The following is a 13,148-nucleotide window of genomic DNA, read 5'->3' as shown; positions in this document are numbered from 1 at the left end:
TCAAGGAGCACGGGTCCAGCAGGGAGAAAGACAATAAGTGATTATAGTCCTTGGCAGAGAGCCTGGCACACGGAATGTGCTCAACAGGTGCAGAATAAACGCATGAATGAAGTACTCTGTGGTTAAGTTTATAACGAGGCTAAGCAGAAGGTACTATGAGAACCCAGAGCAGAGGACCAGAGGGCAGGAAGGGGAGGGAGGAGTGGACAGCAGCCCTCAGGCAGGAGGCTGCCTGGACTTTCACTTAACCCCCAGTGTCACTCCAGTGGCAGCAGGCAAAGGTCTTCTGCCTGATCACTTGATCCATGGATGGTCAGCATTTTTAAAATCCAAATTATTGAGCCATATACATATACGTATATATATATTTGACTGATACTTACATTGTGTTGTTTTCTCACCTGTCTATTTTTCCTTTCAGCTAAGGCCTGCACCGATGAGGTTGACATCTGATCTTTCATGTCCTAATGAGGCAGAAGACCAGAAAACAAATGAAAAACATCCTTAAACAAAACCATGGTTAATAATTCACATATTAGCAAAATACACATAATTTATTAATAATTTCTTTGTAAACAAAAAGACAATTTTTTGGTTTTGTTTTCACTCAAAAATAAAGAAAATAAAAAGACTTTCCCTTAAAGAGAGGTAACCTGGACGTTAAATTTAAATAGGAGAAAAGAGAACTACTCTTATTTGACAATGTGAATGTTACTTTCTTTGCATTATTATTATTATTGCTTAATATCTCAATGTAGCAATTGTCTGATTCCTTTTCTGAATGCATTTATGTTCGTTCATTCTTTACAAGGTTTTTGTTTCAAATCCTTATCTTAAACATTGTTATTGTTATTATAAAAAAAAAAAAAGGAGAGAGAGAGAACTAACATTTACTGCATATCTACTATAGGCCAGAAACAGTGCTAAACACCTCCAATACAGTATTACTCAATTCTCACAATGACCCTGTGAAGGAGATTTTATTTCCATTTTAAGGTTGAGGAGACTCAGGTTCAGGGAGACTAATACTTTCTGAAAGTCATATAGCTAACAAACGAGGTACAAATGTAAAAGCTGGTGCTCACAGGCTAGTATCTTTTAAAATAATTTGTAAAAAACTGCGTTTTAGTATAAAGTATATTTACCATTAATACTCTTGAGTACTGGTCACTCGTTTCTGAGGCGGATTCACGCCAAGTACAGACTATATCAGAATTTCTAGTGTGACATATAAAATCATTTTGTATGGAAAGAAAAATGAATATATTCATTACCTATTCTAAGCAAACCATTTTATTATATGTAAGCAATTTTGCTTATCATATTTAACCATAATCCAATGTACTATAAAATGGCTTGAACTAAGTACATGAAAAAAAAAAAACCTGTGAAAATACTTTATGATTTTCTGTTGGCAAGTAGATAATTTTATACATGCACATGTTGAGGTATGAGACTTTCAGAGTCTTCTTCCAAGCCCCATGACAAGTAAACAGGAGATCCAACAGTGCCACACAGCTTTTCTAACTCCTGCTGTGGTAAGTGAGTAACAACCACCTTGCTGCAACTTTCAAAGCACTCATTTCCTCACTCAGCAAATACGGATGTCTAACGCACGCCAGCCACAGAGAAGTGAATGATATAAATTAGGCCTCTGCGCACATGGCAGTCACCTGAGGTGCTGTTAAAACTGCAGTTCTCTCAGAGGTCATTATGATAAGTGAAATAAGACAGGAAGACAAAGACACATTCTCATTCATATGTGGGAGCTTAAAAAGTGTATTTCATGAAGATGAGAATACATAGGTGGTTACCTGAGGCCGGAAAGAGTGATGAGGTGGGGCTGAATAGAAGTCAATTAAAACATACAAAAACACAGTTAGACAGAAGATAGAAGACCCAGTGTATGACAAATCAGTAGGGGGACTATAGCTAACAATAATCAATATGTTTAAAAAATATATATTTAAGGTGATATCCCAATTACCTTGATTTGCTCATTATACACTATACACATTTATCAAAATATCACGTGAACCCTAAACATACCTTGATCTATTAAGTATCAACAAAATTTTTTTTTTAAATATGAAAAAAGAATTTTAAAAAATATGTACAGCTAGGTTCAGCAGCTCATGATATAATCTTAGCACTTTGGGAAGGCAGGTGGGAGACTGCTTGAGGCCAGGAGTTCAACCTGGGCAATATAGTGAGACCTCGTCTCAACGAAAAAATAGAAAAATTAGCCAGGTGTAGTAGCACATGCCTATAGTCCCACCTACTTGGGAGGCTGAGGTGGGAGGATTGCTTGAGTCCAGGAGTTTGAAGTTACGGTGAGCGTGAGCTATAATCGTGCCACTACACTCCAGCCTATGTGACAAAGAAAGACACTGTCTCAAAAAAAGAAAGAAAACTTAAAAAAAAAATGCAGTTCCCTTGGCCACATCCAGACCTACTAAGTCAGAGTCTTGAATCAGACTCAGAAATATCCCTGTGAGCCTTATACCTGAGATCTGAGAAGTTTTGGTTTACACAAATTCTAGAAGCCTCAGAAAGAGAGACTGACCATTATGCTAACACCGGACTATAAGGAATCCTTTCCTAGTTACCAATAAAGATGACATTCTGATATTCATTCAAATAATCACATTTATTTAACATATGAATATACTAAAAACTACACAGAGCAACATCTGAAATGTTCACTAAGGGGGTAACACCTGCTTTTTAAAACACAGTCTACAAGTATGAACACATTACTTGCATAATAAAAATATCAACACAAATGTGTGGGAAAGTGACATGTTAGCCTGTGAACATTCCACATAGAATGTATCTGCTGCCAACAGTCGGAGTGAGGGTTGGAGGTGTGACTGCAGCAGAGCACAGGCAGGCTTTAGGGGTGCGCCAACGCTCTGTGGTGCTTCTGGATGCTCCAGTTTACAAATTCATCACGCCTGTACGCTTAGGGTATGTGCACTTTCTGTATTGTTGTATTTTAATAAAACGTTAAAAAATCAATACTACTGTTCCCAAACAATGGATGGATAGTAAACTGGATCAACCCTTTAAAAATATATTTGTCATTGTATCAAGATTCTGAAAATATTCACTGTCTTGACTCAGTAGTTCCACTAAAAGGAATTTAAGGAAATAAAATACATACCAAAAAAATGTAAGGATGTATAAAACAGTATTACTTATAGTATGAAAGAAAAGCAGACCTAAGTAGCATGTCCACATAAAGGAAACACTGATGTGTAATGTATGCCAGGCACAGAGAAATCCACACAACACAGTATTATGTACCAGGCATTATGCGCTAAGCATAGTGCTTATGAGGAGCGTTCAGTGAAAGAAAACTGATTTAAAAACCGCACAAATGATCAAATACGAATAGATACACTAAAAAGCAAAGAAGTGGAACTAAGAGAGAGTTTTCTCAATTATACCAGGACAGAAGAAAAAGACTGATAATACCTAGTGTTGGTGACGATGTTAAGAAATCTAGAATCTGATATTTTATTAGAAATATAACTGCATGGCTCGGTGCCCATGGCACAGTGGTTAACGGTGCCAGCCACATGTACCGAGGCTGGCAGGTTTGAGCCCAGGCCGGGCCTGCTAAACAATAATGATAACTGTAATAAGAAAATAGCTGGGGGTGGTGCCTGTGGCTCAAAGGAGTAGGGCACCAGCCCCATATACTGGAGGTGGCGGGTTCAAACCCAGCTCCGGAAAAAAAAAAAAAAATAGCTGGGCATTGTGGTGGATGTCTATAGTCCCAGCTACTTAGGAGGCTGAGGCAAGAGAATCACGTAAGCCCAAGAGTTTGAGGTTGCTGTGAGCTGTGATAGTAAGCCTCTGTCTCAAAAAGAACCCTGCAGCATATTGTCTTTTTGTGGCATACTTTGAAAATATTAATACTTAAAATATGTATTCTCATTGACTTCACTACTTCCACAAATATCTGGGTATACTCACAAAGATGGTCACTAAAGTATGGTTTGCAGTAGCCAAAAATTAACAATAACCAAGACATCTACTGGTAAATCAATGATTAAATAAATCCTAACAACCAGATTAGAGAAGAGGTTAAGGGCATGATCTTTCATGTCAAAGATCAAGATTCAATACTCAGTTATTTTTTATTTATTTTTAAGAAATGGGGTCTCACTGTCACAAAGGCTGAAGTGAGGTGGCATGATCATAGCTCACTGTAATCTCAAGCTCCTAGGCTCAAGCCTTCCTCCCACCTCACCCTCCTTAGCAGCTGAGACTATAGTCATGTACCACCATGCCTAGCTAATTTTTTCTTACTTTTTGTAGATAAAGAGTCTGAGTGTGTGGTCCAGGCTAAACTCCTGGCCTCAACTGATACTTCCACTTTGGCCTCCCAAAGTGCTGGAATTATAGGTGTGAGCCACCACGTCTGGCCTAGTGGTGCTTTTTAATAGCTGTGCAAAGCTGGGCACATTACCGAACTTCCATAAGTGTCTATTTCTTCTGTACATTTGGGATAATAATACCTCATAGGGTCATGGTGGAGATTAATAGAGATAATACATGACGCATGACTAGCAGGAGCCAACAATATAGTACTTACTAAACATTATCATAGAAAACACGCAACTATTAAAAAAGGTAATCTAGGGCAGTGCCCTAGGGTGGCTCAAAGGAGTAGGGTGCTGGTCCCATATACTGGAGGTGGCGGGTTCAAACCCGGCCCCAGTCAAAAACTGGAGAAAAAAAAAAAAAGGGTAATCTACTTGGTGCCCATATCTCAGTGGGTAGGGCACCAGCCACATACACCCAGGCTGGCGGGTTCAAGCCGAGCCTGGGCCAGCTAAATAGCAATGACGACTGCAATAAAGAAATAGCCCAGCGTTGTGGTGGGCGCCTGTAGTCCCAGCTGCTTGGAAGGCTGAGCCAAAAGAATCGCTTAAGCCCAAGAGTTGGAGGTTGCTGTGAGCTGTGACGCCACAGCCCTCTACCGAGGGTGACATAGTAACACTCTGTCTAAAAAACAAAATTTTATAAAAAGGGTAATCTAAATTCACTACTTTAGTCACTAGCCAATGGCAGCTACAGAACACTTAAAATGGGTTCAGTGCAAATGAGGAACTGCATTTATTTAAATTAACTGAAATTTAAATTCAGTTACTAGAAAACTTTAAAGTATATTTAGGAAAGAATGGGCGTATGAATCTACTTCTGCTACTATAAGTTCTATAAACTCTAAATACAGATCAAGTAATTCTAATGCAAATGTTATACCTGAAATGAGATATGCTCAAAAGTAGAATATGTGCCAGATTTAAGAAATTTTATTACAAATAGTTCACTTGTTTCTTTTTACTTTTTAATGTGGTTACTTCTAGAAAAATAAAAATGACATTAAGTGGCTCACATTATACTTCAGTTGGACAGTGCTGCTCTACACAGATACGTATCAACACAGGACTATGCCCACAATATACTTCTTCTTTTTATTTTTGGCTGGGGCCGGGTTTGAACCCACCACCTCTGGTATATGGGGCTGGCGCCCTACTCCTTTGAGCCATAGGCGCTGCCCCACAATATACTTCTTCATAGGAAAAAATGACGAAATACCATGCCGTTTAAGAATATGTGGATTTCAATGTGCACACAATGGCTTAGAAAAAATGTACAAAACTATTGACTGGAAGTAGAAAATGGAAGTGCATTTTTCACCTTTCTTACACTCAATATCATCTGAATTTTAAAAATAAATACAAATTATTCTTAATTACGAAATAAAATTTAAAAATGCTACAGTTAAAAAAAATGTTACAATTGTATAACAGTAGGATCACAACTATGTAAAAATAAAAATCCCTAAATACCCTCTGTTGGCTCAGCACCTGTAGGTCAGTGAGTAGGGCGCCAGACACATACATCAAGGCTGCCAGGTTCGAGCCTGGCCCAGGCCTGCTAAATGACGACAGCTGCAACCAAAAAAATAGCCGGGTGTTGTGGTGAGCGCCTGTAGTCCCAGCTACTTGGGAGGCTGAGGCAAGAGAATCACTTAAACCCAAGAGTTTGAGGTTGCTGTGAGCTGTGATGTCACAGCACTCTACCCAGGGCAACATACTGAGACTCTGTCTCAAAAAAAAAGAAAAAAACAAACAAAAAAATACAACCTTCTTACACAGAGAGAAACATGAGTAAGAGAGAAAAATACAACAAAGTCCTGTGTTTGTGTATTATTTCTAGTTTTTTTCCTATTGAAATTTTTCAAATTCTCTTTAAGGAGCCTGCATTATTGAAATGAAATATAATTTCTTTTCTTTTTTTTTTTTTGAGACAGAGTCTCAAGCTGCCACCCTGTGTACAGTGCCATGGTGTCACAGCTCACTCAACCTCAAACACTTAGGCTTAAGTGATTCTCTTGCCTCAGCCTCTCAAATAGTTGGGACTACAGGTGCCCGCCACAACACCCAGTTTTTATTGTTGTTGTTGTTGTTGCAGTTGTCATTGCTGTTTTAGCTGACCCGGGCCAGCCTCAAACCCGCCAGCCTTGGTGTATGCGGCTGATGCCATACCCACTGAGCTACGGGCGCCGCCCATGAAATATAAATTTAAAAGTTCTAGTTTTCTGCTTAATAAAAAACATGCAGAGGTTGTGTGCATGCACATGTGTGTATATGTACACACGAGTGTTAGCCTTGATGTGGTAGATTCTTGCACACCTGTGTAGCGGGCATCTTGCAAGTGACCACCACCACCACAGGTAAAGATCTATGGCTTTCACTTCTAAGATGGCATTTTATCTAAGTAGGTTAAAAAGTATCAGATACCAAACAACAGATCACCTTCCTATCAGGATTTGGAATTTTAAACTATGCTACTCATTTTAAACATTGTGTAACAACGAATCATGCCAAAACATAGTTACTCATCTAACACATGCAGTTTAGAACCAGCAGTCAAGAAGTAGTCCCAATAAAATATGGTTTATCTTCTAAAAGAACAAATATCCTAAATATTTATGCTCCTGTTTCCATTTCACACTGTCTTCTAAGTTAAATATATGTGGCATCATAAATCTCAGTGCTTCCCACTGACAGCTCTCACCTCTGAAAGTCATCTGCGTATACATTGGACACCGTGCCCTCTTGGATTAACCAAAGCCATTTCTATCTTTACTTATAATTGACCATAAACAATTCTTGCATTGAAAGAGGCTGGGTTTTGGGGGCGTGGGAGGGAATAGTTTTGATTTTAACTTAGAAAGTTAAAATAAAAGTTAGAGCATGGAGGATCGCTTCATTGATGAAATAGATCCAGAAAGGCTAACTGACTTATCAAGATTACAATTTCATAAGGTCACAGCTTAGCCTAGAATTTAAGTTTCTTTCATTGTTGTTTTGCCATATACTGCAAAACCTTCCATATTAAAGTAAAACCAAAGACTCTTCTGGGTATATTTCTAAAACATAAAAATTTCACATGCAAAAATCTATTTCACGAACAGTTGACTACACAAATGTGAAAATAATTACCTCAAAAATACCAAGGCTAGTCACACAAAAACTAGAATATTTTGCTTTCTTCAGTAAAAACTACTAGCAAAACTCAATAAAAACTGCACATACTGGTTCGGCCCCAGGGCTCACTTGAGCTCACGAGTTCAAACCAACCTGAGCAAGATAGAAACCCTGTCTCCATTAAAAATAGAAAAATTAGCCAGGCATTGTGGTGGGTGCCCATAGTCACAGCTACTCAGGAGGCTGAGGCAGGAGGATCACCTGAACCCAGGAGTCTGGGTTTGTTGTGAGCTAGGCTGATGTCATGGCATGCTAGCCTGGGGCAACTGAGCCAGACTGTCTCAGAAAACAAAACAACTGCACAAACATAAAACATGCTTGGAAAAACAAACACAACAAGACTGTTTTTTGGGGGGGCGGGGAGGACAGAGTCTCACTATGTCGCCCTGGGTAGAGTGCCGTGGCAACACAGCTCACAGCAACCTCAAACTCTTGGGCTTAAGTGATTCTCTTACCTCAGCCTCCCAAGTAGCAAATATCCTACCACAATGTCCGGCTATTTTTTGTTGTTGTTGTTGCAGTTGTCATTGTTGTTTAGCTGGCCTGGCCTGGATTCAAACCTGCCAGCCTCAGTGTATATGGCCAGCACCCTACCCACTGAGCTACGGGTACCACCACACAACAAGACACAATGCCCAGCTATTTTTTTATTGTTGTTGTTGCAGTTGTCATTGTTGTTTAGCTGGCCTGGGCCGGGTTTGAACCTGCCAGCCTCAGTGTATGTGGCCAGCGCCCTACCCGCTGAGCTACGAGCGCCACCACACAACAAGACTCTTTAAAACAGGGAGGCTTATGCTACTTAAAGGAATAACCAATAGATGTGAATCAAAAAGAAACACAGGAGAGATTTACTTTTTAATGTAGAAGCAATAAATAATAAAAACAAAATATGTAAAGAGTATTACTAACTCACTTAAGGAGAAAGCACTGTTTCAAAAATAAAGACAAAATTCTAGAGCAACATTAAGTTAAATTTTGGAGCACAATAATATTAACAGAGGAGCTAACATAAACGTGCACCAATTCCTAATCTGAATTCGGTCTTCTCTTAGTTTCCAAATCTCACTCCCTGACATCTATCACTCTCCTATACCCAGAGCCCAGAGATTGTAAATACACTCACCTCAATGTAGTAACACTGAACCAACACAAGGTGGGTTTTTGTTTTTTTTTAAGCAAGTATAGTATTATTGCTACTTCCTTCTCTTCTATAAAACTTTCAACTACAATTTATTAAAATCAGATTGACAAAAGCTCAGTTAGGTACTGCTAGTCCATCACTGGCAAATGACCAAAAGGGGTCATAAAGTAAAACAAAAATGATTAAAAATCCTAAAATATTCAACTGGACCCCATTGCTGAGCATGGTTTAGATCTCAAATCTAAAAAGGAATAGCAACGTTTTTATTTATTGCCTTGATTTTGAATATGTCCTAAGAATATACGTTAAAAAACTTTTCAGATATTAGAAAATAAACTTTGGATTCTACTTTCAATTATATCAACTAACTTAACTTTCACTGACCTGTGAATTTCAATTTACAAAATTCACAAGTGCTACCTTACAGAAAGAACAAACATAATGATTAAGGTCAAGAATATATACTTCTTTGCAAGGTATCAAATATTAACATCTACAGTAGTGTCCTTCAAAAAAACCTTTTACCAATAAAAAAGAAAGCAAACTACATTTATTTAAAAAAAAAATTGAAGAATTACTCAGCTTACAAAAAAAAAAATTGAAGAATTACTCAGCTTACAAAAAAAAAAAAAAAAGGCTTCCTTATCAGCACAGCATTTTGAACTAGATAGAAAATAGGAGCATCAAATCCAAATGCTCATTTTATAGGTGGGCATCTGAGGGACAGAGAGGTTTCTGCCACATTAAAACATGGGTTTATTTATAAACAATTTTAGGTATACATATATAGAAAGGCATCTATGAATAAAACAGGAAACAAGGATATATAAAGTTCACTGATAATCTACCATTTTCAAAAGGAATTACATGATATCAAGCCTTTGGCAAACACATACCAAGGTTCCTGCTTAAGATGACTCTTAAAAAGCCATATGTTAGTGCTGGTATGATCCCAAGTCTTTTTATTCAAGGAAGCTGCTTTCTAGTACATATGTTAAAGACAGCTGGTTCTCTTACATCTAGTTATGCTAATCAAAGGGCTTAGCCACATAGTTTCAAAATACAAAACATATCTTAATGACATAAGATTTTACTCAAATAGTATCTTCTCTTAGATTTTTTAATAATGGATATTATTCTAAATAATTTAGGACTAAACATTTGTTTACTTGGATTGTTTTTTATACTCTGATAGATGCCTGCTTACTCTAGATAACTCTGGAAAGGGTGTCAAGCAGTTGTATATGGAAATGTCAGTAACACGGGTTACCGCAGGAGTTCCAGAAGTTAATTCAGATGGTGGAAAAGGCCGCCATCCAAACCCAAAATGAGTCACTCTTCAACAATGCAAAGGGATTACCAATCAATCAAGAAACCAAATGGTTTCTACAAAAGTAATTCTTCCTTTTGTCAAAAAATAAGAATACACACAAAAAACGAAGGAAAAAACGTAAATGGTTTGCAAAAACTAGAGGTATGAACAAGTAATTTCCATTAATCCATTAATGTAACCTGCCCAAAGCTAGCAGTTTACTATTTCATTTTTGCTCTAATAAGCTTGACAATATTGAAAGATTTCCTTTCTTTCAATCGGAAAAATTATATGTGGGAAAACAGGATTTAATTCACACTAAAAAATAGTTTCAGAGTTGACCTATTAGTTTTCAATTAAGGGAAAGAGTTCTAAGAAGTTTGGGCTATTTCTTATACAGATAATACAATAAAATCATATTCCTTACCCTGACAACTTGCCGAGTACTTGTTATAAAGGCTTTTCTTATACTTAGTTCAGTTGCATCGAGGTTGAATTTTCTAGGATTTGCTTCAACTATGCGTGGGTCAAAAAGTCAAGGTAAATCGAAATTCTAACTTGCAACATCCTGTTAAACCACAGAATCTCTTGTATGTAAGCAATAAAATCTGGCCTAAACTTTCTGAAAACTAGTCAGCTTGACACTAATCATTCTCAAATTTTCTCTGCCCTAGCTCTACAGCGATGGACAGAGATGACCTGCCAGGTTAAGAAATAGTCCCTCTCTGTTGATTGGGTTCACTACAAATCCATGGGTGTCTGACCAAAGCTGAGGGGCACACTTCCTGGTATTTGCCAACACTTGTATCTTTCCTTTTCTGACTCCTGATCACTTTTCCTTTGACAGACTTTGCAAGCTGTTTTCAACTGCCATTTCAAGAACCATTTCCCCTTATGCCAAGATGCTGATTCTACTTTTTTTTTTTTGAGACAGAGTCTCACTATGTTGCCCTCCGTAGAGTGCTGTTGCATAATAGCTCACAGCAACCCCAAACTCTTGGGCTTAAGTGATTCTCTAGCCTCAGCCCCCTCAAGTAGCTGGGACTATAGGTGCCTGCCACAATGTCCAGCTATTTTCTTATTGTAGTTGTCATTGTTGGTTGGCAGGCCTGGGCCAGGTTCAAACCCGCCAGCCCTGGTGTATATGGCTGATGCTCTGGTGGCTGAGCTACAGGCGCTGAGCCCTGACTCTACTGATCAATCTAGGACAATCAAGCCTTCTTCAGGAAGCTGCTCCAATCCCCTCCCCACTAGCCTGGTCCTATGTTCGCTGTCACATACTCACATAGCTCTCAGTACTTCTCTCTCAGTACACAGGGTAGAACCTCCATAGTTGACTGCCTCCCTACACTGACCTGTCATAAACCAGACACACACCACTTGTGCATATAAGTATAGCAGGCCTAGTTCCTTATGCTGACCAGTTACAGTGGTCAACTCACAGAGGTTCTACTGTAATACATATTTATTATTTGATGACTACCTATTCTCTACCTCTACCCCATGCAAAGTTCCATGAGAGCTGGCACACTATTAATGTAACCTCAGTAACCAACAAAATGTCTGATACAGTATACTCAATAAATGTGTGCTAAATGAATGATGAATATCTACTAAAACTTTCGTCCTCTTTACCTCACAATTTCTCTATCTCTCCCAAACTTTTTCCCTTCTCTTCTATCTCAAGGGAAGAAGTACCTCCCTATGATTGTGCCCTTGATCCTTCCCCCAATGTATTTTATTCCACTAATTTTAAGGAACACATTTGCCTTCTGATAATTTAAAAGGTATCTGGGATTATTATAATAGAAATTATGTACTCCACATATCAACTGCATATGAACCTATACTAACTATGGAAATGATACTGATAAAAGTTGATTTCCTTGATGTTCAATCTCACTTAGGACAAAATAAAGCAGAACTCAGAACACGCAAATAATGTAATTCCATATAATGTTTTGGTTAAAGGGAACTTCCAGTTGAAAATAAGCTAATAATTCAGTTTTACAGTTCTATGTTTTACAGATAGTGGACTTAACATCGATGGCATGAATTAGCACAATAGATCTGGTTTTACTAAGTGCAATTTCTCTCCAATGAACAGTGACATCGTAGCTAACATCACTTCTTAAACAGGAAGACAGTCTACAAAAAGAATTTCCTTTGATGTCTCATTACCAATATATAACATTGGTCTATATTCACCTCTATGTAATAGTGACTGCTAACACTATCATAGAAGCTTACTGTGTGCCAGGCACCACTCTAAGCTGTTTACCAGTATAACCCTAACAATAACCTTATGAACTAGGTATGCTTGTTGTCCTGATTTCTAATAAAGAGGAAATTGAAGCACGAAGAGGTTTTGCAATGTGTCCAAGTCAGCTAGTAATTGATTGTGATACTGTATGTAAAAAATATGTAAGTTGACACCCAAAGGACTATAACAAACTGGTCAACATATGGAACTAGGCCTACTGTACTGATCTGTACATGGTGCATGTCTGGTCTGTGGAAATCAGGTCAACTTAAGGAGGTGGTCAGTGTAGAAAGGCGGTCAACTATGGAGCTTCTACTGTATTTGGTCTCTGCCCCTATTCCTGGCATATAGTTCCTAAAACCCTTGGAATGTCCAGAGTGATAGAATGTCTTTTGCATGTTAATGATATGACTAGTAGCTGGGGCTTCTAGATAAGAGCCTTAAGATTGAAGATTGTCCTACCGCTACTGCTACTCCTCCTCCCTCCCCCAGCAAGGAACCAAGTGAGTGATTAAAGGTTTGAAACTATTAGGTCTTCACCCCAACCTCAGGCCTTTGGGGAGGGGATAAGGGTTGAAGATTGAGCTGATCACCAATGGCCAATGATATAGTCAATCATGCCCACATAATGAAGTCTCCATAAACACCCACAAAAGACAGGTTCCATGAAACTCCCAGGTGGCTGAACATATGGAGGTTCCCAGAAGGCAGTGCATCTGGAGAGGGCCTGGAGGCTCTCCACCCCTTCTCTCATGCCTCACCCGATGCATCTCTTCCATCTGGCTGTTCATCTGGATCCTTTGCAAAATCCTTTATAATAAATGGCTAAATGTAAAGTGTTTCCCTGAGTTCTGTGAACTG

At 38.5% G+C, this 13,148-nt stretch overlaps 1 protein-coding gene across 2 annotated transcripts in view; it reads right to left on the bottom strand.

The window, feature by feature from the left end:
* Nucleotides 1-13,148, bottom strand: part of STX6 (syntaxin 6) — a 68,038-nt gene that overhangs the window by 31,451 nt on the left and 23,439 nt on the right. For both annotated transcript variants that reach the window (XM_053607015.1, XM_053607016.1), the window contains exons 3-4: nucleotides 10,452-10,546; nucleotides 402-464 (exon numbers count right to left, since the gene is read on the bottom strand). In XM_053607015.1, the coding sequence (XP_053462990.1) occupies nucleotides 402-464; nucleotides 10,452-10,546 (158 nt within the window). The remainder of the gene's footprint in view (nucleotides 1-401; nucleotides 465-10,451; nucleotides 10,547-13,148) is intronic.

The sequence above is a fragment of the Nycticebus coucang genome, chromosome 10 (assembly GCF_027406575.1).
Source record: "Nycticebus coucang isolate mNycCou1 chromosome 10, mNycCou1.pri, whole genome shotgun sequence".
NCBI classification, from domain to species: Eukaryota; Metazoa; Chordata; class Mammalia; order Primates; family Lorisidae; genus Nycticebus; species Nycticebus coucang.
This window is presented reverse-complemented; position numbering and strand designations above follow the sequence as displayed.